Genomic DNA, 27,116 nt, shown 5'->3' on the forward strand with positions numbered 1-27,116 from the left:
ATTATAGACATGCTGAATTATTAACATCATAATTATTTACATGTGACTGACTAACTTTTTTTGATCACTTATTACATATTTAAAATCAATATGATTTCTTAGAAAGTGAGAAAATTGGTAGCCTTTGTAAATGACTTCCTTTTACTTATGACTGCAGAATCGACGGGTTTGAGAGGTCTCCCGAATGAATTTAGGGGCTACCTAGTGTCATGCTGGAGGAGGATTTTCCACAATAAGGCAACCAAAAAGTTATTGTTATCAATGGCTTAAAACTTATCTATAAAACATTAGTAAATTACTCATGAATCATTAATAGAAGCTGTAATTAATCACAACTTATAAAGCCTTTAAAAATGGTGCCTTATCAGAAAAGCCTTACCATGTCTTTAATGTCATTGTACAAATTTTACAATGATTATTCCCAGCAAACCTTACAAACAGAACCTCTATAAAGTATGATATCTGGAAGTATTAAGTCAAAGACCACTGGATTTGCTGTTTTTATAATGAACAGAATACATCTAGACTCATAGACCATGAGTGTGAGTGCCTTAAGATGTCAGGGGCTGTTTGTGTGTTGCACCTTTAATTGTTCAGTACTGATGGAAATGTAATTCTAGCTGTCATGCAGAATGTTCAGGGTATACTGGATGATAGGGACAATAACAAAGGGCCTATATACACACAGTAAGTTTTGAGACACAGTATATATATTTATATTTATTTGTATAATTTTATATTTATCGATATAATTATATTTATATTTTATATATATACATATATCCCTCTCAGCCCTTGTGGGGTGGTGTGTCTTTCTCAAGCTCGGGTCCTCTCCCTGAGGCCTGGGAGTTTGAGGGTTCTACGCAGTATCTTAGTTGTTCCTAGAACTGCGCTCTTCTGGACCTCAGATGTACCTGGAATCTGCTGGAGCCATTCTCCCAGTTTGGGGGTCACAGCCCCCAATGCTCCAGTTACCACTGGTACCACTGTTGTCTTTACTCTCCACATCTTTTCTAGCTCCTCTTTCGGCCCTTGGTATTTCTCGAGCTTCTCGTGGTCCTTCTTCTTGATGTTGCTGTTGCTTGGGATTGGTGCATCTATCACCACTGCCTGTGTTGGTCGACAAGACCAACACGATGTCTGGTTGGTTAGCCATACATCGTGTATTAAGAAAATATCCCTGACACCATTACACCACCACCACCAGCCTGAACCACTGATACAAGGCAGGATGGATCCATGCTTTCATGTTATTGACACCAAATTCTGACCCTACCATCCAAATGTCGCAGCAGAAATCGAGAACCATCAGACCAGGCAACGTTTTTCCATATATATATATATAAACAAGTATGCTGACTTGAACACTAACAACTATCTTGCATAAATACAAAATTGTAGCCTGACCAAAGACTGGAGGATTAGTATCATCACGGTGGTGATTTCACATCTGATTCACTCACAGATGATGAGGGTCAGGTGTTTTGGAGGCTTGTGTATATGTTAATGTATGTATGTGTATTTGTGTGTGTCACATTAGCAGCTGAAGATACCTGGCAGAGGCAGAGTGTCTGCCACCTAGTGAGTGTCAACCTGCATTGCATGTAACCTGACCTTATTAGCTGGATACCTGATCAACACAAATGAATAAAACTCACACATTAGCTCTTCAGAGAGTGGCGTGACCAATTACAGTCCACTTTATGAATCGTTAGCTGAGTGTATGAGTATGAGAGGTGTCAGCTCTGGCTCATCTGTCTGATCAACACATTATGTACTGTATGTGTGCTGCACGTGAAAGTATCAGGTATACAAATCAGACACAATAAGTCAGTTTCTTCATTTTAATGATGCACTGCATATCATGCCCATGCAGTATCTTCCTGGACAGTGATAGGAATTCCAGTCTCAATCTCATCTGTGACATTTTTATCAACACAGTGGTGGATCAAGCGACAACTGTGAAACAAGCAAGGCTATGTCAAAGAAGGAAATCAAAACAATGACAGTAATAAAGAAAATAGCTTGCCTTCCTTTACAACAAAGTGGAGGTAGAGGCCAGGCAACAGCAAGATAAAAAAAAAGAAGCTGTTAATGAGTAACAGGTTAGATATCAGTCAATTCTTTATGAAAAACTGCCAAGCGTACAAACTAGCTATGGCTATACAATTCATAGTACAGTGATATTCAGATACTTAGGAGCTTGGGTTATTGTCTTTATTTAAACATTATTAACTTGCAGGACAAAAAGAACAAAAACATATCCTTTCAGGAAAAATGTCACAAATTCTAACTAGCAAGTGGAATAGTTACAGAAAAAGCCAACATACAGACATAGGCACAAAATTCAACATAATATTCAACTGTAAGGTAAAACATAGTGAGATGGCACGGTGTGACAAAAAACAGGTAAAAAAAATGCGTTTACCCGTTATAAATAATCTCATGTTGGCAACTGAATTATTTTTCCAAATGAACTATCACTTAACATTCATTCATTCATTCATTGCAGCTACATCTTTTGATGTCAATTGTATGTTTTAGGATTAGACTGAAGTTTAATTTGGTCTCCAGGCTAGACTTGTGTTAATAATGAATGCACTTCAAGTATTTTATACTCATTAGGTATTTGGTAATTCCTACACTCAATAGCCCTGAGCTTCTTAAAGACATTGTTGATGGCAAAAGCAATATGTAGTACAGAAGTACTGTTGACAGTTAACAGGGTGACAAATTGATGCCAGACAGTCCACATCTGCAGTACAATTTAAGATAAGGATCCTTTCTTTTGGATATTTGGGTGTAAATATAAATATCAATGACAATAATATTTTTTTGACTGCTATAATTTCCTGTGTTGATGTCAAGTCAAAGTTAAAGGTGCTATTTGTAAATTTTTCCTATAGCTACAAAGCCAACTTTACCATTAACAGCTGTTTACTTACCAAAAGGAAATGTTGTGAATTCAGCATCTACCTTATTTCCTCTGCTCACCCAAAGCGGTTCTCAAGTGGTGGAAAGCAACCCTCTTTCTATCACTTCTTTTCTTTTACTGAAGTTAGCATGCTAATCACCTAGCTTGGGCTTGGTCAGCCTGTCTCATCACTTTCTGATGTCATGTCACTGTAGCATCCAGGCTACTCTCAAGAAGTATCACTCCTCAGAGGATGTATTATAACCTCTTGTCTTGTAAATGCAATGATAACTGAAGCTCTCTGCAAGACTCATGAGTAAACAGCTGCAAATACTAATGTTTGCTATGTAGCAATAGCTAAACTTCGAAACAGTTTCTTTAATACAGCCCTAAATATAAAATTAATACTTTGCAAAAAAGAAGCAGTTGGTTTTAGAAATGTCTACCTTATATTGTACAATATTTTTTTTAACAATTAGTACCAAAATGACTCCTTCAATAAAACTACATGCTAGAAAATTTTGAGATGCAGAAGCTGTGCAGTTATGATGGCCTAACACCCCCCTCCACATCTGCAGGCTGATTGGCTGACTTGTGGAAAGGTGTTTCCTTGTAAATGAACCAGCAGTTGCCACCCCACAGGATAAGGTTAAGAAAACCAAAAATCTGCCAAAGAATAACACATAAGTCAAATCTTCCAAGCTATGGTTGTACACACAATTTTAAGCATAGTTAAAAAAGACCAAGTTGCATGCAACTTACCACTGAGGCGTGTAGTCGGCCCATGTGAGGCAAAGCACCTGAGGTGCACTTGTTGTTGGGATCCTTGCAAACACCAAGAAGGGACAGAATGATTGAAGGACTGGTGGCCCACTTCACATCAGACAAGCCTTTAGCCCAAGCAGAAGATGATGTCAACCACAGGAAGGCCAAGGCCGCAGTCACCAACAGGTCCTAACAGAGCAACACATAAAAATGATCAGTATCAAACAGACAACAGTGGCCACTTTACTAAATGAGCTTTCTTGGACAGACACAACCTAGTGAAATCTGCTCCTTGGTTGCTTTGAAACCACACCCTTCAGCTGTTTCATTTACACAGCTCTGCTAAATGCACTTTCTCTGACCTCCCACTGGATTCCAGTATGAAGCAGACTCCCTGAAATCTAGCGGCTATATCAGATCTTACATTTTTACACAAAAAGGACAAAATATTGCCTGCTTGGATAAAACTTGATCCAGTCAGATTCAGATTCAGAAAACACTACTGCAACATGAAAAGGCAATGTTGTGAATTGCACACTGTGATTTCATGTTGTTCTATTTCTAAGCTTTTTATAGATGGAGAGGAGGACCTGGCTAAGCACAAGCATTTCACAAAAACAACTGAGAACCATGGAGAATTCAGACAAACATACCACAAGGGGGCCGCGACTAGATTCTCTATACAAGTGCTGGTAGCCCAGGTAGAGGACTAGTGTGGCAGTGCTGTAAAGAAAGGCCAACACTCCAATACAGACGAAAAACTCTGCCGAGGATGCATGGTCTCCTGTCAGGTAGTAAGCAGTGGTGGTACTCTGATTGACTTTACAGTCAGGAACATTGTAAGGATGCTGCATCAACCTGTGTAAACATAGACAGAGTATTTGGAGTTAGATGGTCCCTAGCCGTAGAGAGGTTTGAGCCTGGTTGTGTCCTCTTTCTCTCTCTCTCTCTCTCTCTCTCACACACACACACACACACCTGAATGGGTAGTTAAAGTCTGCGTGTATTTCCTTATTTTCACTCCCTTGGCACATGACGTTGATGCTGGTTGTGCCGCTGTAACCTCCAGTCGTAGCGAATGCAAATATGGAGAACAGCTGCAGCCACAGACACAAGATAAGAGGAGACACAGTTAGCATGAGAAGATGTTCAGGACAGTGCTGCCGTTAACCACACTTCCTTTTATTTTACGCAACACACTTTTGTCAGGAAGCCCTTGCCTTAGTCACAAGATGCCATCACTGTAAATATTGCGCGCTACAGTTCACAAGAGAACCACATGTAAAACCCATACAGAGGCAGCTAAGACTACTGTGCACTGAGAACACGCTGCTTGGTCCTGCAAATAAAAGCTAACATATTGCGTTGTTATTTGGTAAGAAATGATGTAAAGCAAAGCGTCAAACTCAACACTAACCAAATAAAAACTTTTTTCCTTAGATATTAAAATGCACCAGCTTGCTAACACACACAAAACCGTCGGTTGGAGCCATGCAACATTAACTTTCGCTTTAGCGGCAGACATCTCCAGGATAGGTAGACTGTTTCACTGATCATCGACCCCTGAACTACTGTGCATGCCATATTTGAAACGGTGTTACAGCTCAAAGGATGATCTGCATAGCTTCCCCGGGCGTGCAGTGGGTCACAAGACAAACAACATAATCAATTTGTAAGACATGTTGGCCACCAGGACCGGACCGCTCCCGTAAAACACACCCCGCCACAGGCCATATGGTAGCAAAAGATGTGGCAAAACTCACCCATTCCAGCAAACGGATAAACGCCAAAGGCTCTTTCAGGGGTCCGAAGTCAAGACTGAACCCTGAAGTCAGCACTTTCTGATGGGAAACAATGACACCGTGAGAAATAAAGAAGTCGCTAAGACCGCTGAGGTGGTCACACACGAATAGGTGCGTTTGCCACAGAAGTGTCGATCATTATTCGCCATTAACCGTTATCGTTCTTCCTGTCAGCGCTGTTACCTGGGCGACGGAGTCCATGGCTTCACCGTAGCAACCCGCCGTTAGTTTGGATGATCGATAGCTCTTAGCGTCCCGGACCTTCAGCAGCTCTGTCGAGGCTCCTCGGGTTTGGTCAAACTTTTCTCCAACTTCAGCGAATCGTTGCAGGAACCATGTGATCACTGACGTAAAGGCGTCGAGAGGGGCGCAGCCGGGACACGCTGGTGAAACCAACACTTTCTCTCGTTACCTTTCATCTGCAGCTGAATGTACTCACAGCAGTACAGGTCAGTGAAAACATATATCACCGGGTATTATTTTTCTTTTCTTTCATATTATTCATATTAGTCTTAGTTTGTTTTTCTCTCTCTCTATACTTCCTTACTTTAATGAAGGTCTTTGAGGAGACAGAAAGGAGCAAGGAAAAGGGAGAGAGTAATCAAAGTGGTGGTGAAACTGTGGTCTTAAAACGAAGTGGATGATTATTTTTGCTAGTTTTTTTTTAAGTGGACCATACTGCTCATTATGTTGACTGTTTATCACATGTAGGCCTAATAATAGCCATCTGCATTTAGTAGTAGTATTTGAGATAAGGGACACTTTGTTTCAACATCTAAACTAAGCATCTGTGAGAACAATATTTCTCACTGCTACATTTTCCTATATTGATTTCAGTCTTTCAGGTTTTAGTACCTTCTATGTATTTGAGATAATACAGCCCTACAAATAAAACAGCCAAAAAAAACATCAGTTGGTTTTTAGATGTGTGTACATTGTATTCAAATGTGTTTTCTTTGACTACCCAAATGGCATCTACAAAAGCCAAAGATGCTTTCAAAAATAATGCCATGAATATTTTCTGTTCATCAAGAAATAAATATGGATAATTATTTTGGGATTATTTTACTAGCTGGCCTGTATAAAGACAGTTTGTTGTCCAGCTCCTGTATGTATATAAATTTGCTTCGGATTCAGATTCTGATATATGAATAAACCGTGCGTTGTTTATCAGTCATAATGGATGATTTTAATGTTTAAATCTATGATGTCACATGACTACTATACAAGTAAAGGGCAAGGCAGACAACTGCACCAGGACCCTAAAAACTTCAAAGGCCCCAAAAGTCCCAGGTTCACTGTGTCAGTTAGCTGTGCATAATTTGACTAATTGAACATTTCTGCCGCCACTAGATGGGGTCCTGCATTATTTCCTAATCTTGTCACCCTGTCCTTCTGAAAGGCTTGGGGTCAAAATGAAGTTTTAATACCTTAGTTAATTTAGTTTATAGTGTGTCACATAGTGCATATACCTTATAAAGGTATCTCAATCAAATTTCTGAAAACATACACACATCATACCTGGGCCAGGTCACATTCAAGCCCAGAAGTAGGCGTGTGTGTGAACTGTCTATATGGGCCTAACAATTTACCTGTTTTGGTGTAGGGCCCCTTAACAGGTTAATCCAGCTATGTTACTTTGCATTTGCTCATGGCATGATGACGATAACAGCCAAAAAGACACAAAACACTTCATGCTGCTTCCAAAAAGGTGAAGTGCAATTATTTCATTCAAATGTGAAATTCTGTCTTCAGAAACAAATTCATAATCAAATAGCCTACCATAAGATGATATAATGCACTTTCATGTCAGCAAAGGTTAATTAGGGTTATTTTTTAATATCATCTAATTTTATTACAAACTGTAACAGTTAATATGAAAATATCCAACAAGCATTAGAGTTTGCGAAGCGTAAAAATGGGAGTACAAAGTGAATGTGCAGTAATGGTGATTACTTTGCACTAGAGGTCACCATTCCCACGGAGACTATTTGAGCTTCATTAAACTGAACTTCTTATCAAAGCAGGCCATGTGTTTCACACGACGCCCATCAGCATAAGCTGTGGCTGTTCTAGCTTGTATGACGCCCCAATATGCAATCATAAATACAAAAAGTAACAAGAACACAGAATCTAATTATTACAATATTGCACTCAGTCAACACGTCGTCAGCCAAGAGTCAGTACTAAACCAGTTCACCATGGTGTGCAGATTCGTTTTGTATTATTTCTAACGATTTCACACAGCCCGGAAAAATAACATGTATGTTGAAACTATAGGCCTGTATTCACATTATGAATTAAACATGCTTTGTTTGGAAGCAGCCTACTAATTACATTAGTTGTGCGCTATTAGAATGACCCCCCCTCCAGTAGAGAGACCTGAAGTCCAGAGGTGAACCTATCACCTGCCCCCCACCCCCTCCCCCCACAACCTCCGTGTGTGAGCCCTTCTCAGCAGCAAGCAGACACGCCTTCACAAAACAGTGCACGGTGACATGATATGATTGACTTGACGTGCAAATGAGCGATAGAAAACCGGTTCGCGCAAATGAAAGCAAATAAATATTCTTTTTTTTTCTTTTTTTTTTTTGCGAGCGCTTGCGCCGCCCTGTCACAAGATGCCGCCCTGGACGGCTCAGTACGAACTCATTCACATAGGCTGTCCATGTGTTTCCCTCAGTTTGGTTCAATGTTTTGTTTTTTTTTTAGGTACACTTGGTTGCATCCCCTAGTTTGCCCAGACAGGAAGTTTTGGGTCCTTGCAGAAAAGCAGGGCCCTCATCCTACCAGGACACATCTCAAAGGAATAAGAGTGGCTTTGTTCTCCACCTTTTAATAGTTGACTGGACTGCCTTGGGGGAGGGGCTGCAACTCCATTGTATGGTCCCCTTTGTGGAGGAATGCTGCTCTACAGATCAGATTGTTTGGCTTACTGAATGCATCTGGGAATCATGAAATACCCAAACAAGAGGTAACACACACAAAGGACATTCCCAATGCTCCCAAGGCAGACAGGAGTGCAGCTGTGGGAAAATGTGGAGTCAAGTAAACGGTTTCAGTGTTTTTAAAACTATTGAAACTTGGTCAACAGCTTTGTACTTCTGCTGTGATGAGATGACACCTTATTTGTTGTTGCACACCTACAAACCTGCCTGACGGGTTGTGCCACGCCAGAGGTTAATCAGATACCTTCCATGACTATCTGGTCACATCTGAATCTTTTCAGCCAGGCCAATGGCTATTATGGGTACAGGGTTTTTTTTTTCTTTTCTGCAACACATGACCAGTAGTCATGTGTTTGTACGACCCACTGTCCTATCACATGCACAAATTTAATCAAGAATATATGACTCAGTGCAACCAACAAAATGAGTAAATATAATTTGAGAATGCAGCAGGCTGTACAGAAACAGCCATTTACAAAAGTTAAGATCATATGATAGAAAGTTTAATTTTCACTCTTGACCCTGTTCTTCTTGACTGTTGTGGACGCGATCATGTGATCACATCTCAGCTATCTCGAAACTGTTGAAACTGAGAAATATCACTGAAGGACTGAGACCTAAAATAAATAAATTGTGAATGTCTATGTAATCAGGGATTTCTACCACTTCTGCCGTTAGAATTTTTAGGCTATTGTTCCTTATTTTTTTCTTTTATGTAATTATGTTTTTGCATAAACAGAGCATTTCAGAGACTCTCACTGGTGGAGAGATTCAGCATGATTTCATCTCTTGTTTGAGCTTCCCAACATCACACCAGATCCAGATGTTTAATTCCTGAAAAAGTAAACTGTGGGTATGCATGTGAAGAAATGACTCTCTTATTTAATAACATGGCATTTAATACGGCACCAAAATCTCATAGTATCAGACATAATATGATAGTTATCACACATCACACACAATCAAATGCTAGTGAATGCACACTGAAACTGAAACTCAATTTTATTTTTTTTTTTTTTTACCCTCGTTTATTTCTTAATGTATTTACCTATTAGGCTGTTACATTTTAAGTGACATAACCTAGTGGTTGGATCAATAGTTATATGAGCCAGTTTAGCTGCACTTCAATTCCACTGCTATTACTGTCTGTGTAATGTCATTATTAATCTTGAATGTCACCTGTATTTCAATAAGCCTTTTTTAAAATCATTTTTTCTGCTTTAAATGAAGTTGTAGCTGATGGAATCGGCATTACTCAACCTATCCTGACAGGCTTTGACAGCTAATTTTACAGGTCCTCTGTTTTGGGACCGCCTTTCCGGAATTAAACCAATCAGAAATACGGATAGGTGGACCACAACAGGAGACCAGCCAATCACAGCGCCTCCTCTCTGCATAGAGCATTACGGATCCGCAGTAACAATTTGCGCGATCGTTACAGTGCATCATGTTGGCTTAGGAGTTGCTGTGCGAACAATCGGTGTGAAACACCCTGCTTTATTTGCAAAATTGCGATTTTTTTCCTCTGTTTTCATATCTTTTCGCTCCGGTCCGCGGAAAAAGTCGGAGCTTTGAGGGTTCTCCGTGTTTCCAAAGCGCGAAACAGTCGGTGTCAGGAGGACTACTGTTTTGTTGATGTCATCCGCGGTAGAGCTGTAGCGACCTTCAATTTCTAGGCAAGCCCGGGACAAATAAAGACTCGGCTCGGGGTTGTTTTTTGTCCCCTTTGTTTTTGCTTTCTTTGCCGGTGGCACTAGCAACGATGGTGGGACTCTCGCTGCACTGTGTTCTGCTGTTATCGGTTTCCACTTTCACAGCCGGTTTAGATTTCCAGCCGGGATCCAAACCCTCCGGACGGTCGGTGTTCGCGAAGCGTTCAGACACTGGAGCAGAGAGAGCTGCGAGGATCGCGAAGAGGTCTCTGCCCGCATGGCTCGCCCCATCACCGGATCACGGGATCCAACGGAGGAGCGCCGACCAGGGCGACTCCTGCCGAGCTCTTCAAGAATATGGCACCAAGTTGGCCGACAACACCCACCGTGTAAGTTACCTGCTGAGAGGTCCTGTTACACTTCGCACGCCTGACAGTGAAATGAGCCGAGGGAGGAGGAGGAGGAGGAGGAGGATGATGATGATGATGATGATGATGCGCAGGTGCTAACCAGGTGCACGGGTAGGCCTAATCAGCTCCTGGGTGTCCTCAGAAACCTCGCTACTGACGGGCTGTTTTCAGGTCAGCTGTGAACCCCTTCAGCCCATCACAGCCGCTACATGGGTATTGCATTGTAGATTTATTGTCCCCATGTGAAACGCTATTGAAACATGATGTATAATCATCGGAATCACTTGCAGAGTCAGGCATTTCCCTTACCCCTTCTCTCCAAGCTCGTAAAGCCTCTAAAGGAATCTTCTTGTCTTTCTGACGGCTACCACGTCAGGGCTGCCAAGATTTTTTTTTTTTTTTTTTTTCCTATAACATTTGGTGCAGTGAAATACAGTGTAGTGAAACTGTAACTGTGCCTCTTTTCCTCATACTTTTAAGATCCGCGCAGGCTACACAGAGGCACAACCAAACCTCCCAGATGCTCCATTAATGGCTATGACCTACATCTTATTCTCGTCAAGCATGCGGCTGTATTCTGTGTTAGAGGAGCCACTTTTCTCAGCCTGACAGAGAATGAATCTGAGTGTTGACAGGAAAATTGGCCCAGGGGAATCCATGTGACTGGCTGTGTGGTAGTGATTTTGTAATTAAATGCTGTGTTTGTGTGTTAGTAAAAGCAAGCGGTGAGTCTGTAAGGAAGCAGAGACTACAGTACAGTAGAGAAGTACAGTAGAGAAGGGAGGGCTAAATTTGGACTCAGATATGCCACAAAGAGAAAGCACCCAATTCGGCATCTCATAAAGTATCTACGCAACTGTGCACTGCTCTGCTCAAAACAAACAGGAGGCTGAACTCAGCAGAGTCCTGTGCTGCTTATTTGCCTTGCTCCTCATTACCATGTGATCAACTTTGCATTGCAGTCTTTGTACACTTGGCCTCAGTAATTTAAATTCGACAGAATTCCTAGAGGCTCAGCCTTGTCGTTCCTCTTAAGGTTTCTGCTAGAGGTCCCAGAGGCCAGAGTTGCTCACAATACGAGCTGCTAAAAGAGACCAGCCTTAAACAGATGAAGTGAATGTCCACACAGTTGAAGAGTAATAGGCCACTGAATTGAATACAGGATTGTAGGCTTTTATTTCAGACAGGAGTCTCTCTAAAAATGAAAGCATAGGCGCTTTTGTTAGTCATGCTGCTGAAATGACTTGATTTACACCAAATTATTGTGTGAGTGAAAATCAAATTCAGTTTTAATGTGGTGCTCAGTGGTTGTATTCAGAGGTCTTTGCTGAGAGCTACTGCCGTGAAGCCTTGTGCTTGCTGAAATGCTTGTCTGACCTGTCCTAAAAAGTGAAGTGGTGCTTCACTTTGTACACTTTACCATCTACTGTTTGCTAGGCAAGAGGAAACATGGCACCAGTCAAAGCAAAATACAGTCAGGAGGCTAAATTCACAAAGAGGCTTTTATAATAGTGTGGTCAGTTGGTCTCTTTTCATTTTCAGCGGTTGCTTTCGTAATGTTTTAGTATTCACGCTGCACAATGTTCCTCAACTACTTCTGTGATGTTTAATATGCTATTTTTAACATATTTTACATGAACATGTTTTTGGTATTTTTCACAGTATACCTTCAATGACCTGAGTGGTTCTGTGTCGCTGGCCTGGGTTGGAGATGGCACAGGGGTGAGTGCTACGCTCTTCTGCATTTGCACCTTACATGTCTCTCATGCAGCGTTGTTCCACTCTGACATGAGTAGGGCGAACTTGGGTGGGTTACCCAGTGAACTGTGTGAAATTACCAGGGTAGTCTGCCTGCATAGATTACATGATAAGTTCCCTCACATCAGGGTCTCATGCACATTAATAAATGATCCGTGCTCCGCTCAAGATGAACCCTCTTTCTTGGCAGGTCATCCTGGCTTTGACAACTTTTCAGGTGCCTTTCTTCATGATTAGACTTGGACAGTCCAAACTTTATCGAAGGTAAGTCTTACGACCACACCTGTCGAAAAAAAAGAGTGCATAGTTTGTTTTTGATTTGCATTTGATTTGGCTGCAACCATTTGTCTGCCAGCGAGAACTATGGGAAGTCATTCCAGGATGTTACCAACCTCATCAACAACACCTTCATCAGATCAGAGTTTGGCATTGCTATCGGCCCCGAGAACTCTGGGAAAGTAAGTCACGTCCTGACCAAGTCCCCACCACATTTACTTTGTTTAGTCAATAAGAGTTTTCGCAAATGTAGCGCCACTGTAATGTGTCTCTACTCCAAAGAACCTTGAAGATCCATTTTGTGTGGCTTCATCAGTCTGAATTCTGGACTCTGGATTATAGGTGATCCTGACAGGTGACGTGTCTGGAGGTCACGGGTCTCGGATCTTTGTCTCAGATGACTTTGGAAAAAGTTTCTCCCACAGGGACCTGCCCTTCATCCCCCTGATGCAGATCACATACAACCCTGACAATTCCAAAGTGCTGCTGGTCCTCAGCAACAATGTAAGTAGCGAATGGTAATGTTGTTCAGAAAGTAATCAGTCTGAATGTCAGTTAACCTCGCAGAGAGAATAGCGGAAGAAGAGTCTATATAAACTTGGAAACTCCAGCTCTTTATGTGGGGATCTCAGATTACTAGTTGTTTAAATTTTTTATTAATTTAAGAGGGTGAGTGACCTTTTTCATGGTCTGTCATAAAATCCTTAAGCTAAGGTTAGACCGCCATCTCACTTCCACATAGCAAGAAGACTCTATTAGTCAATCATTTTTCATCATGTGTTTGCACTGAGTATATTTATTAACATGGCTGTGGTGTTTATGAGCAGGTCTAGAATACCAAGTTATGTTTTATCTGTGTCAAGGACGGTGATAGTGCAGTTGAGTTGTGAGTTCATCATTTAAGAAATTCTTTTGTTCATCTTCAGAATGAAATGTGGCTGTCTGAAGATTTTGGCAGCAACTGGAAAAAGGTCCACGACATGGTGTGTCTGGTGAAATGGTAAGAGACAAGACAAACAGGTGATACAAAGTATCTTAGTCAGGTGCGCAGTGACTCTAACACTGCTGTCTGTTACCAGCGTTATTCAGCATGCCCCAGAGTCTGTGGCCCTGTTCAGTCCTGGTATTAACAGCCGTCCTGAGTGATCCGATCATGAGTGGTCAGCTGTAAGGTGTGAACGCACCCAGGACACATTCAAGGTCTGATCTCTCAGACCACATTCGGAATTGGTCTGGGCCACATGTGGCCACATTCTTTTAAGAGTGCGAAAGCAAATGCGTGATGTCCTCTGCCACAGTCGAATTAGTTCCACTGCAGTTTCATAATAAACTGAAAATATTTTACTGTTTCTAATGGCTGAAACCTTATTTCACTATAAAGCTGTGCGCATTGATAACAGACCTGTCTGTGAGATCTGATCACAAGTGGTCACTGGAGACGCATGTGGAGACACATTTTAAAGCCAGGTGTGAACAGACGTACTTGGAGCTGACCACCTATGATCGGATCACTGAAGATACATGTTAATACCAGGTGTGAACAGGGACTGTGTCTCAAATGATTGAGAATATTTCTATTGACTGAGAGTGGGAAGGATTGGAGGAACCCTGTTCTTATTGGTCTTGCTTTAGCAAAGATTTCAAAAATCTGTCTGGTATCTGTTAATCAGTTGTCCTTTGCTCCAATTTGAGTTCCTTTAACAAGCTAAATTAATACAGGTAATGGAAGATAGCTGAGTACCACTTCTCTATACTGTGTTTTATACTTTTAAGCAAAATATGTTTTGACTTGTTCACAGTTCTGCTTATTAACTGTCCTTTGCTGATAGTTGGAGGATTTTAATGAATATTAATTAACCTGAGACATGTTCCCAGGTTTACTCCCAAGACTTTTATTATTGCTGCACCTTTGCCTAAAAGGCAAAACTCTAAAACTGTAATGCAGTCAATGACTGTTTGACTAGCTCCGTTGTGGCCAAACCCTCGCAGCACTCCTGTTGTTTTGGAGGCACTCCCTAGTATGCATCACACACTGACCTTTGGATTTCTAAATATCTTTTTGGCTGTGTATTCAAGGCTACGGTGTCTGATAAAACTTTATGTACAAAACAGACTTCCTGAAACATGACCTTTTATCACTGTCCGAGAAGAGGCGGATCTGAACAGGCTGCAGAAATATGGGTCATTGTCAACTGAGACAGGAGCTTTCTGATGTCAAAACACAACACTCAAAAGAAAGTGCATGGTTAAGAGGGGCATGTCCATACGCTGGTTATATTTGATAAGCTGTGTCACGTGCTGCTTGCTTTCACAACAAAAGCAAAATCTTCAGCATTATGGGAGTAGATGGAGAGTTAATAGAGAGTCCTGTATGAGACTTGTTAAGTCAAATGTGCATTTGCTTATCTGAAATTGTCTGCACTTTCTACTCTCCTTCTAGGGGAAGGAAGAATACCATCTTCTTTACAGCCAGCCTCAATGGATCCTGTAGTAAGTGATCCGCTCTTTAAGCAAAACCTAAAATGAAAAATGACCTTGTGACATTTCTATCCAAACCTTCTTTTGACCTCATGTGTTCATGTATGTGTATGTAGATTACTGAGGAACAGTACCTGGAATATAATCGTTTAAATTTTCTCAAGATAAAAGATAAGCATCTATGTGTTTTTATTGAGCTCTCTTTCCATTGATCAATTGAATTTGGATTGGAATATGAATAAAAAGATAGAAATGACAATTGGTATCAATATAACAGATGATCCTGGCCTGATGAAGCAAAGAATTTATGTTTTCATCCATATTTTCTTTTAAATACTTCATGTAAGTTTAACTTTTAGTTACACTTGTAAGATTGCATACTTGCACTTTGCACTTTTTGCTTCTAAGTTGTTAATTTTTTTTTAATCAGGTGATCGGGGAATGCTGGAACTGAGGAGGACGACAGACTTTGGTAAAACCATCAAGACTGTCGCCACTAAGATCTACTCTTTTGGCCTGGGTGGACGCTTCCTCTTTGCCTCTGTAATGACAGGCAAGGTCAGTATACAGTGGGTCCAAATCACGGCAATATAGAGACAAGATCATGCACCCCGAGACAAAATATTTATTGTTTTAGACCTTTGCTTTTGAAAGGTGAATTTGAAATACAGTAAGCAGTTGTGAGGTGAGATATATCATGTTGTACGTCCCGACTGTTTTCAAGACATTGAAAAATGAAAACAGGCCCAGGCCCTATTTCAAGTTAAAGGTCAGTGTTTTTTGTTGTAGTATTGATGGTTGTAAATAGATTTTCTTCCTATATCCATGTGTGGTTGTGAGTGGAGTTAAGTGAAGTCATTGAGTAAATATTACATTTGCATGAATATAGGGAAGTAAGCTATTTTAATAGTCACAACTGATGGGGAAATTATCACAGAAAATAATATGAAGGTAAAAACGTTCATGTTTCTCATTCAATACTGACTGTATTTACTGAAATGCCTATATGCCAAATCAATTGTTACACTCAAAATATGTAGTTTTCAAGACACATATTGTGTGCTTATGTATGCACGGCTCTGTTTCTTTATAAATTAAATCAAGTTCATTTGCATGAGGTTATTACACTTCAAACTGTTCTCTAACTGTTCTCTATTGTTCTTTACCGCCTCTGTCTCTGCAGGGGACCCTGAGGATGATCCACGTGTCGGTGGACCAGGGTGAGACGTGGAACATGGCCCAGCTGCCCCCTGTTGGCCACGAGCAGTTCTACTCCATCCTGGCAGCGAACGATGAAATGGTTTTCATGCACGTTGACGAGCCGGGAGGTCAGTCCATCCGGCAGCTTCACGATTTTACTCATCATATTGTGCAACAAAGCAGTAATGCTATTTAAGAGACAGATAGTGTGTTTGCCCCTGTAGAAAATGTTAATCACATGTGTGTCAGATGTGAAGAAGGTTGGGGAAATGAATAAATGCAAATTTCTGTCTTATACTGCAGCTTTTACACTTCTGAGGTGCAACAATGTAGTTTTGTAAGGATAAGTTTGAAAATTGATTTTGGTCAAGAATATTTCATCCACAAATGTAAACCTTTTCTCACATTTGTAAATCTTAGAAAACACATTTTTGAATATTATACTTAACCTACATCGTCTTTCCTCACAACAGACATTTTGACTTGTCATAGTACAAAAACACACGGGTGTTACTAACAACATAAACAATAGATCCGTTCTATTCGAGTATCCCAGTAAGCTGTGACAGTGTGACAGTGAACCAGTACACACAATACCAGGACCCTGAAGCTGTGGCATGTTTTCAGTGGCTTCAAATATTCAGACAACGCTGTCCGCACATGTTGGTGTACTTATGTTCTCAGGATGTTTTCCATGGTTTGAACTTGGCCATTTCTTTCCAGTTTGAGAAAATGGTCCAGGCTCTATCTCCTAGCAGCAGTGGCCAACTTGACTAATGCTCTTTTAGCTGAGGGGGTGCATATGTCTGCAGTCAGGTTCCAAAATCCTTTGGAAAGCCTTCCTAAAAGAATGGAGGTTGTTATATAATAAGTAATATCCATGGTTTTGGAATGACATATTCAACTGTCACATATGGGTGTAATGTTTGGGTGTCCACATACTTTTGACCAAGCAGGGAACTTGCACCATATAAACTCAAGTGGCTCATTATCTGTTATTATCATTAGGACATTATTTCATATCACCAGCTCTGAAACCCTGCACGTCAATGTACTCTTCAATGTCTGTATGTTTTTTTTTTGTTTGTTTTTTTTTAAATCCACAGATACAGGCTTCGGTACCATTTATGTATCAGATGACCGGGGCACTGTGTACTCCAAGTCACTGGAGCGGCACCTTTATACCACCACAGGTGGTGATACAGACTTCACTAACGTCACCTCCCTGCGTGGAGTTTTCATCACCAGTGTCCTGGCTGAAGGTAGCCCTATACATGTGTCTGTGCTTAGATAAAGAAATAGCAACACATGCCTGTACTCAAATTCCCCTAGAAACACACACACACATACATATGACTTCTCCATTACATACTGGAGCGAGGGCGTTAGGTAAATATTTAATTAGCTGTTCAGTGTTAGATGTGCTGTCTGTCTGAAGCAGCTGGCTGACACTTGAGCAGAAATATCTCACATCACCAGCTAAATCTTAACTCCATCATGTCTGCTGCTCTCTGTATTTTCTGCTGAAAAAAATGATCTACTCTCTTTCTCACTTCCACTCTTCTACATGACCCCTCTGTGGTCACATGATTATTGCCCAGGCTGTATGGATTTAACCCTTGCATTGCTTACTCTTGCTCACTTTTTAAATTTTGGGGTAACAGAACCTAAGCGTTAGTGTTACCTTGTTTCTGGATAGCAGTATTTGCTAAATGTTTAAGACTAACAGTAAGTATTCTGTCTTTGTCTGCGCTTGTTTTTCCAGGTGACTCTGTGCAGTCTGTGGTTTCCTTTGATCAGGGAGGGGAATGGGTTCCCTTGAGGAAACCTGCCAACAGTAAGTGCGACGCTACTGCCAAGGACCCAGAGAAGGTAGGATAAAGAAGAGGAAACTGGTGTTTTTTTTCTTTAGAAAAAACAAAAATAAAAGTGGATCAGTCTTGATGAAAAACTCTGTACTTTTGTAAGTTGTAGCAACAGATTTCTTTCTGTTGAATGATGAATTTAGTTTTGGATTGCCGTGTGTGTTGAGTGGATTGCAATATATGTACATGGCAGTGCTGGTTATTTTTCATCTCCAGTCAGTGACTTTCACAGCGTTGGTGCTATAAACATCCAGACACCAAATGCTGATTGTGTTTATGCCTACAGTGCAGTCTCCACATCCATGCAGCGTACAGCACTGCTATGAGGCTGAATGTCCCCATGCTGCCTCTGAGTGAACCAAACGCTGTGGGTCTCATCTTAGCTCATGGTAATTCTCAGTCCAAAGCCTTAATACCGAATTTGTCAGAAACGTTTTGTGTGAGATAATCTAGAATTTACTTATCTGGATAAACATATTTCATCAGGGAGTGTTGGTGATGCCATCTCAGTGATAAGGCCAGATGTGTACGTGTCTGATGATGGAGGGTACACCTGGATAAAGGCCCTCAATGGACCTCATCACTACGCCATTCTGGACTCTGGAGGACTGCTGGTGGCTGTGGAGCACAGCTCCACTCAACCTGTCAACCAGATCAAGTGAGTTACGGGTTAAAGGGAACAGAGGTGTTTGGGTTTGACCTGTATCAGCTGATACTAGTAGAAGTCTCTCTTTACTTTTCTATGTGTTCCATATGTCTTCTGAGTTAAATTCAGACTCACTGTAATAGACCTTTTTCACAGCAGACATTTTGACTTGTCACAGCAGGAAAAGCACAGTTGTTACTAATAACATTAATGATGGCTCTGTTCTATACAAATATCTCATTAACAGTGTGAACTAGAGCCAGCATGCACAATATCAACACCCTGAAGCAGCTAAATGGAATTTAGCCATCACTCATTTTATTATTTACACCTGTGCTTTTCCTACTGTGATGTGTCAAATGTTTTCAGTGAAAAAGAAATATTGAGCTGTTGACTCATAGACCTCCACAATATCAACAAAGACAGTAAGATTTTCTTAAGCCCTGTTAAGCGGTGTTTCCAAGGTTCCCAGTGGAATAGTTCACTACGCTTGGATAAACCCTCTATAGCCTTCACATTAATGCTGGAGTGGCCATCAGCGATCCAGGACTTTTCCCAGTGGGTTGCTACACAAATTGGGTGAGCAGCTCAGTGTGAAAGAAATAAAATATCAGAGACAGGCAGAGAGAGAGGGAGGGGGCAAGAGAGAGCAAGAGGGAGAGAGATGGATGTGGCTGTGTGGTGATCAGCCCAGTGGAGCTGGCTGCACAGCCCACTCTGGTTCTATGTGGCCATCATCTCCCTCACGTCTGCCTCCCCAGCAAAATACATTGGGTTTGGTCCCATGGCTCCTTCCTCCCACTTACCCTTTATGTGTTGGTATCTTTATCATTGTTTAAACATTGAAGCAACAGTGGACTGTTGCTGACTCACTTCACATGACTAACAAAGTTAAAAAAAAAAACAACAACATAAAGGTGCAGCTGAAAAGCTCAGAGAAAATCTAGAAAATCCAAATTGCTTCAAATGCATCTATCAGCTGTAACTCTGCAGACAACACAGAGGAGCTGAGAAGCAGAGAGAGTTCAGGACCACAGCTCCCAGTTAGCACAGAACAAGCACCAGTCACGCTTTACAGCATAAGCAGTAGGCTGAACACAACAGGAAGCTTGTTTGAGTTTATTTAGCAGGATAATATAGTACAGCTTCGCTTTCTGCTCTTGTTTCATCAGAAATTCTGATACGCTAATGAAAGTAGTCAAAGTCTGTGTGGTTCGTTCAGATCTACAGATTTTTTAATTTAATTTAATTTAATGAAGGGAGAAAAAGTACTAAAATTAAAATATGTCTATTGTTGTATTTACCGCTGTACTGTCCAGTCTGAATTCTAATCTTACACCCTCTACAGCTGCTGACTGGAGTGGAAAGTGAAAAATAGAAAGAATACTATGCAAATCGAACGGCAGTGAATGCCAGTTACCATATTTTATACTTGTTGGTGCGTTCAGTTGTATGGTCATTTTTTGAGACTGCAGCTGCTGTGCTGTTGTAGTTGTGGACTGTAATATGAAAAGTTGTCTCTCATACAGTTTTTCTTCACAAACTACAGCAATAAAATCATAGAATCTGTCATTGAACTGTGTAAATAGCAATTAGACTGTAACAATGCAAAATTATATAAATACAATTCATGTGCAGTTGTTACTATTTTTATGTATTGTTCTGAAAATCATCATGGTTAATTTAGCTCTTGTTCACTGTATGGGTCTTGTAAAGTGTGACACAGTCGGTAAAGGATGGTCTGTCTCCAGATGGCTTTTTGTGGGCCAATCACAGTCGACCAGTCAGAGTCTGTGATGACTTTTATACTCTGCACTCTGCTCTTGCTTCACTTTTGTATGTTACTTTTCAATAACAGCGCAGCTCTGTTTTTGGAGAGGATCAAACTATAAGACAAGTCTAAAACCTCTGTCTTTGTTTAGATGAATACAGTATGTGAAATTAATATTGTATAAAAGCAATAGCACATTTGTGCTTTCTTTACACTGTAGCTGTGCAGATATCTTATTCTATACAACTCCCTCTCATATGTTATTGCTTTACGATGTCCTGACAGGTTTTCTACTGATGAAGGACAGTGCTGGGGTGTGTACAACTTCACCGACGACCCCATCTACTTTACTGGGCTGGCGTCAGAGCCAGGAGCCCGCTCTATGAATGTCAGTATCTGGGGCTACAGAGACTCCCTCCTCAGCCAGTACTGGGTCTCCATCACCATTGACTTCAGGGATCTTCTCACCAGAGATTGTGAGTGACACCATAGAAAACTGATGTACTTGTGTACATTTAAGATATCTTTTGTCATTATTTTGTGATTTTTTTTTTGTTTTTTTTTTTTTGTTTGTTTTTTTTTTCTGTTTTTTTTTTTAGATTTGATGTAAACAGAGTCCCAAATATTGATGTTTTTAGGTGACGACAATGACTATGTGCAGTGGTTGGCACATTCAAATGACATCAGCGACCCCAACGACGGCTGCATGCTTGGCTACAAAGAGAGGTTCCTGCGTCTCAGAAAGGACTCTGTTTGCTGGAACGGACGAGATTACGAGGTCAACACCCAGCCAACCCCATGTCCGTGCACCCTGGATGACTTCCTGTGGTGAGACTCTGACCTCCACGCTCAAAATGTCAAACTCAACCACTTAGTTACAGCAGATTAGATGCCACTGGATAACATTAGATTGAAACTTATTTTTGGTGCGCTCTGTTCTAGGCAGAGACCATGATATCCTGCTGAAGTAGAAGTGCAAAGTCATGTTTTTACTGATTGACAGTTCAATTACTATAGATAATTAATATTTTATTCAAAATCTGTTATTGGATGGAGATGGAAACATAAACTACAGTAAGCTGAGGAAGGGTCCTCATTAACATATCAAACTGTGAAAGTATTCTGGAGGGGTTTTTACTTTAGGTAAAATTAAAAAAATAAATTCTGGCTTCAAACACAACTCAGAAAGTACAAGTACTGAGCAGAACAACTGGACATTTACAGTAACAAGAGTAAATGTAGGTTATTTTTTCCACCTTTGTCTGTCGCAGTGATTTTGGATACTACCGTAAGGAGAACAGCCCAGAGTGTGTGGAGCAGCCTGACCTGAAAGGAAAAGTGCTTGAGTTCTGTCTGCACGGCAAAGAGGAGCAACTGCAGACGAGTGGGTAAGGCTCCAGCTGCAGGAGAGATCTGTGTGTCAGTGTTGCTTGTTTAACACTGGTTTATTACTTCACATCAGTCAATTATTGAGAATAATCTCATCCCATAAACAGGCAATGTCCCCATGACAACATATAGGAAGTAGCAGTGAAAGTGTTGACCCACCCTGTTGATCATTGATGCCACATGACCTGCTTTAACTTGTCTGTAATTGTCTAGTCTGCTTAACAATTATCTTTAATTACTGTCTTGACCAGCCTTACCTGAGTAGTGGAAGTAGTAAAAGATTAGTTTTGCAGTAATTGTAATGAATAATTTTGATTCTCGTTAGTCCAGTTATTGATGGGTAATATTAGAGCTGATACTACATGTATAAAAGTGTAAACAAGGCCATCAGCACTGAGAGAGAGTGACAGGGGATTGCGCTCAGAGTTTGTCTGAGTCAGAGGAGACAAGTGATGAGAATGAGGAAGTATCTGTCATGCAGAGAGCAGTCAGAGGAAGCAGATGAGGCTGACAGTGAGTCTCATGCTTTCATTGTGGTAGAGTGAAGGTTTCTAGTAAATGATGTTTGCCTCACTGTGCACATACTGGCTTAATAGATAATGAATAAGTATTACACTATTGCTGAAGAAAGTTGTTTACAGTAGGTAGGGCCGGCTGTTGTATTGATACAGGTTTATTGATATTTAAAAAAACTATGAACTGTCTTTCACATTTGAAAGAGCTGGCAATTTAAGTGTGTCCGAGCCAAAACAAGCACAACAGATCATGTTATCACATCTAAAAATATGTAAACCATCTAATTTCATTTCACTGAGCAATAATAACATCACCCATGTGCTCTTTGTCCACAGCTACAGAAAAATCCCTGGAGATAAGTGTGAGGGAGGAGAGATGCCGGACCGTAAAGAGATAGACCTCAGTAAGAGGTGTGTGAGTGACCTGGTGGGCCCAGAACTTCTGGTCAGTACCTCTGCTCAATAAGACTTCTTGAAAATGTTGTGAATATAGATTTAGTCGTGCTGTATGTTTGCCTACAGTGTATCTGGTACAGTATTATCTTATTTCACACTTTTTTGTGTGCTGTTATTTTTACAGGTAGACCGTCACTCCTCCAAGTCCGTGCCCATTGTGATAACAGTCATCATCATCATGCTGCTGAGCATTGCAGCAGGAGTCGTCTTTGTCAAGAAATATGTCTGTGGCGGCAGGTTAGTGTATCTCTCTGCCCAGATATATAGTCCAATTCCTCACCAACACCTGTATAGAGGAGAACCTGTCCAGCACAGCAGACTGTATCTTGACTTGTTAGCACTCTTGCTTTCTTGGCTTTCATTATATTTTATGTGTCAGATGTGTTTTTTCAGATGATTGTGACCTGACAGTATTTTGAATCTGCTCTTCAGGTTCTTGGTTCACAGGTACTCAGTGCTGCAGCAGCACGTTGAGGACAATGCTGCTGAGGGGATAGACGACCCGCTCGAGACCAACCACACTCAAAACGGCAAGATAGAGTTTCATGACGACTCAGATGAGGTACAGTATATTTCCCTCCCTCATATAGCGACCAGGATAGAAACATGGGCTCCAGGTTTTCTTTCAAAATTTTAGCCACACACTTTGATTCCAAAGACAAATAACCTAGTTATAGAGGTAATTATACTTTTCCAATAAAGAATTATCATTATTAAGGACACCAGGGAATAATTGTTAGTATTAAATAAGATCTGGAATCTTTTAGATGTTGTCATTAGCAACCACTATATTGTCCTTGTAACTAAATACAGATGAACAGTTAGGACTAGGATTATTTGGATTTATCTATGTAGAAATAAATCATTCTCATGTTGTGGGCCTCATTTATTAACCTTATTAAACATTTACAACCCTTCAGTGAGGAGGCCATGATGAGTCGCTGTGCACACCTAACTATACAGGCCCACCACCTGCTGTGAGCTGAACTTATCGAAAAAGCATAGACGGTGCAGCATAATCATAACCCACTAATACAGGATTGTGGAAGCCAATGTTGATAGTTCATATTTTAAAATGATAATAGTATATTAGCTATTATTCATTTTCTTACACAACATAAAGAAACACCCTTGGATGTGTTTTTTAAAGAATCGTGACAAACATATGTACTGAGCAGGACATTTTACATTGCTCTCTGAAAAATACATTATATAATAGTATACACCTCTTTACCTGATCTCCATGCACTTTGTCTTACTGTTCAGATTTAGTACTTAGTGCTTACTTCTGAAGCTCAAGTGTGCCAAAATACAAATATAAATAAACATAAATGCACATGTAAATGTAATAGTGATACTATTTCTAAATCACCTCAAACATATCTTTGGCGTTGCTGAACTGCAATTTTCTTGTACTTATTCGCCCACTTTCAAGCCAGTACCTGTGATAAGCTAATAATAGCCAATACATTATCCCAGTCAGCTGGAAACAGGAGTGTGGGAGGAGACGGTCATGCTTTGCAGCTTTGTACTCCAAACTGTTGTCTATGTGATGTTTGCTCCTTTAGTTTTTTTCTCAGAAGTGAAACAAGTTTTAAATTCAGCAGTAACCAGTCCAATATGAAGAAGGAGGCAGTGCAGCTTAGTGTCAGAGGATGATTTAGCATGATTTAGCATTATTGCTACAATGTTACAACATTTACATGAACTGAGCCCATAACTAGGTCACTTGAGTAATGGAGTTAGGTGTGTGTGTGTAAACATGACCAAACTGGTTTCTTGTTTGCTCACCTGGGTTGGTTCTGACTTCATTGCTATGCTATTTTCTTCCCTGTGTACAGGATCTGCTTGAATAGCAGGCACAACCTGTCATGCAACTAAGCAACGGGTTTCCAGTCCACCACGTGGCCGGCCGCTGTTCCTGTCACTCTTTTGTCTCCAGCTACTTCTTCCTTTCACCTTCTAGTATGAACTTTGGCCTCAGCTACCAGACGAAGAGTCTGTCTCTCTCTGCTGTCATCTGTGAAGTATAATGAATGTACGGAGGCGTCCTGGGACTAATGCACAGTTGAGGAAAACTAAGGAGGTCTTGTAATGTTGTGCTTCAGTTACTGATTCTATTGATTGAGTTTGAATCTCCCATTTAAATGAAGAACTGATGCAGTAATTTGAACTGCTGACAGAGCCAGAGTAATGGGTTTTGAAGAAAAGCTATTTGTATAAATTCACCACCATTGCATTACGGGTCCTGCCTCTCCCATCACCTGGGAGTGCTCTTGGAAATACTTTTCACTTCTGTTGAAGCTGTGTGTCCTTTTTCTCATGCACTTGTACATAAACCTTTTTTTTTTCCTTTCTATTTTTGACATGGTATCAGTTTGGATGATGTTAAAAAGATTGTTGTTGGAAGCTGGTAAATAACTCTCCCAAACCACTCGAGTCTTAATCCCTGCTTTTAATTAAGTATTTGTTTGTCAAAAAGTGCCCGGACGGCCTAGAATACATAAATTTGAGGTATTTCAGCCTCCTCTCTTGGCACTGATTTGTGAAATCCATTGTTGTACTCTTTACTTGGAATAACAGCCTGCATACTTTTGGTAGGATCCATAGTTGAGATCCAAGGTCAAAGTAATAAGACACAAGTGGACATTTCCAGTTGCATTAGGTTTGATAGCAATAACATGTTTAGATCCAGTATATTATCCATGCACGTTGAATAATCCTGTTGGCAGAATATCTCTTAAGGTCTCCAGTTGCTCCATTCGATGAATGGAGATGTTTTTGTGTGTAACACATTATGAGTCAGTGTGTAGGGTGGTAAAGTGTGTCTGTTTAAAGACAGGATTTGTTAAAAAATTAATGTCTGCAGTTCTAACTGCTTAAAGCACAAGGTCCTTTGTATGCTAAGAGTTTGTAGTTTAACATTTTTCCTAAATGTGACGTAACGATTAATGTGACGATACTGTAATAATCACTGTAGTCATATACCGAGTTGTGTTTATAATCATTTGAGCCATTTTTGTACTAACAAACTTTTAAACTTATGTGCAAATGACAAAGATGTTAAGAAATGGCAGAAATAACTATAGTTTGATAGTAAATGTCTACAAATATTTTTTACAACACATTACCCAACACATCAGTGTAATTTGGTGAAAGAAACACAGAAGCAATTCAATTATGTAAATGTTGTATAGCATAATTAACACTGTAGCCTGTTAGTTAACACACATGGTTGTATATGCTGGAACACCATGTGAGACTGTTGGGATTTTTCTTTTGGTTTTTTGTTTGTTTTTTTTGTTGTTGTTTTTTTTTGTATCTGAAGTGGAGCAAAATCTTTAAAATAACAGGACTTTTGAAAGTCTCCTGAGTCTTTTATGCTAAACTGCTGTTTTTTTCATCCTCACACTACTGTCATTGTGAAACTAAACTGGAATGGCCAATGCCTCTCTACACATCTGTCTTATCAGATCATGTCAAGTCTTACAGGATTTTCTTTTCTTCTTTTAATCATTTATTGCACAATCATTTGTCTGTCTTGTTTTAAATGTGTTGCTTAAATGCAGGTTTTATTTATTTGTAAAGCAGGTTCAGAGTGCAGTAAACTGGATGTGGTTATGCAAGTGCCTAGTGTAAGGATATGGTGTGAGGCCCTCCCAATGTGTGGCCAGCGTCTATTTGCCGATGATTATTTATATCAACTCGTGTGTAACCAGTTTCATCCAGTATGGCAGTGACACCCCTTAGCTGCACTTGTTGACCAAGAACATGTATGTTTCATATGGGTTCCCACTGAACTGCGTGTTAACTCTCAATATTTAAATCCAGAGCTCTGTAAAAAAAAAAAAAAAAAATAGCGTACATTAATTTGGTTATTCTTTCTTTCGTGTCTCAGCATGAGACTAAATTCTGACTGTGATACTTTGAGAAGAGAGTCAACTCAAATTAAAAACAGAGTGGATACAGGGTTATTATGCAGCTGCTATACACTGGGAGAGACTTGCTGAGTTCTTATTTAATGAGGGTCTATTGCATTAAGTGAGGGTAACACATTTTACTTACAGTTTAAAACTGCTGTATAAATTAATAAGTCATTGTGATGGTAATGTAAATATACAAGGTTACATCTTTGTATCTGCTACGTTTCTCTCTTCTGTATATTTGAGGCAATTTTCTTTGGGTTTGCCAATAAATTCATACGTTCCTCTACTTTTCTTAGCTGAGTCTTATTTCTCACTAACGGCTATTTTTTAAAATATGAGCCTAGA

General features: G+C 40.3%; 2 protein-coding genes across 5 annotated transcripts; one reads left to right on the forward strand and one right to left on the reverse strand.

Annotated features, from left to right (window-relative positions):
• Positions 1-1,830: 1,830 nt before the first annotated feature.
• On the reverse strand, positions 1,831-5,852 carry sypl2b (synaptophysin-like 2b). The gene is made up of 6 exons (XM_071476014.1): positions 5,665-5,852; positions 5,443-5,520; positions 4,658-4,776; positions 4,333-4,537; positions 3,677-3,868; positions 1,831-3,580 (listed from the first exon to the last, which is right to left on the reverse strand). Exons 1-6 carry the CDS (start codon positions 5,680-5,682, stop codon positions 3,458-3,460), a joined length of 735 nt encoding a protein of 244 aa, XP_071332115.1. The 5' UTR covers positions 5,683-5,852; the 3' UTR covers positions 1,831-3,457.
• On the forward strand, positions 5,825-27,057 carry sort1b (sortilin 1b). Of its 4 annotated transcripts, none has more exons than XM_071476009.1 (20): positions 5,825-5,930; positions 12,154-12,213; positions 12,440-12,513; positions 12,605-12,707; positions 12,868-13,029; positions 13,452-13,525; positions 14,966-15,015; positions 15,434-15,561; positions 16,187-16,331; positions 17,310-17,465; positions 17,969-18,075; positions 18,355-18,457; positions 18,555-18,726; positions 20,771-20,961; positions 21,124-21,313; positions 21,757-21,873; positions 22,726-22,834; positions 22,970-23,082; positions 23,278-23,407; positions 24,687-27,057. In XM_071476009.1, exons 3-20 carry the CDS (start codon positions 12,479-12,481, stop codon positions 24,699-24,701), a joined length of 2,100 nt encoding a protein of 699 aa, XP_071332110.1. In that variant the 5' UTR covers positions 5,825-5,930; positions 12,154-12,213; positions 12,440-12,478; the 3' UTR covers positions 24,702-27,057. The 4 variants fall into 4 exon arrangements, with proteins under 4 accessions (XP_071332110.1, XP_071332112.1, XP_071332109.1 ...); XM_071476011.1 differs by lacking the exon at positions 5,825-5,930 and adding an exon at positions 8,385-8,455; XM_071476008.1 differs by lacking the exon at positions 5,825-5,930 and adding an exon at positions 9,845-10,470.
• The last annotated feature ends 59 nt before the right edge of the window (positions 27,058-27,116 follow it).

This window comes from Trachinotus anak, unplaced genomic scaffold (genome assembly GCF_046630095.1).
Source record: "Trachinotus anak isolate AG129_WGS33_773 ecotype Australia unplaced genomic scaffold, CSIRO_AGI_Tana_v1 ptg000004l, whole genome shotgun sequence".
Lineage (NCBI taxonomy): Eukaryota > Metazoa > Chordata > Actinopteri > Carangiformes > Carangidae > Trachinotus > Trachinotus anak.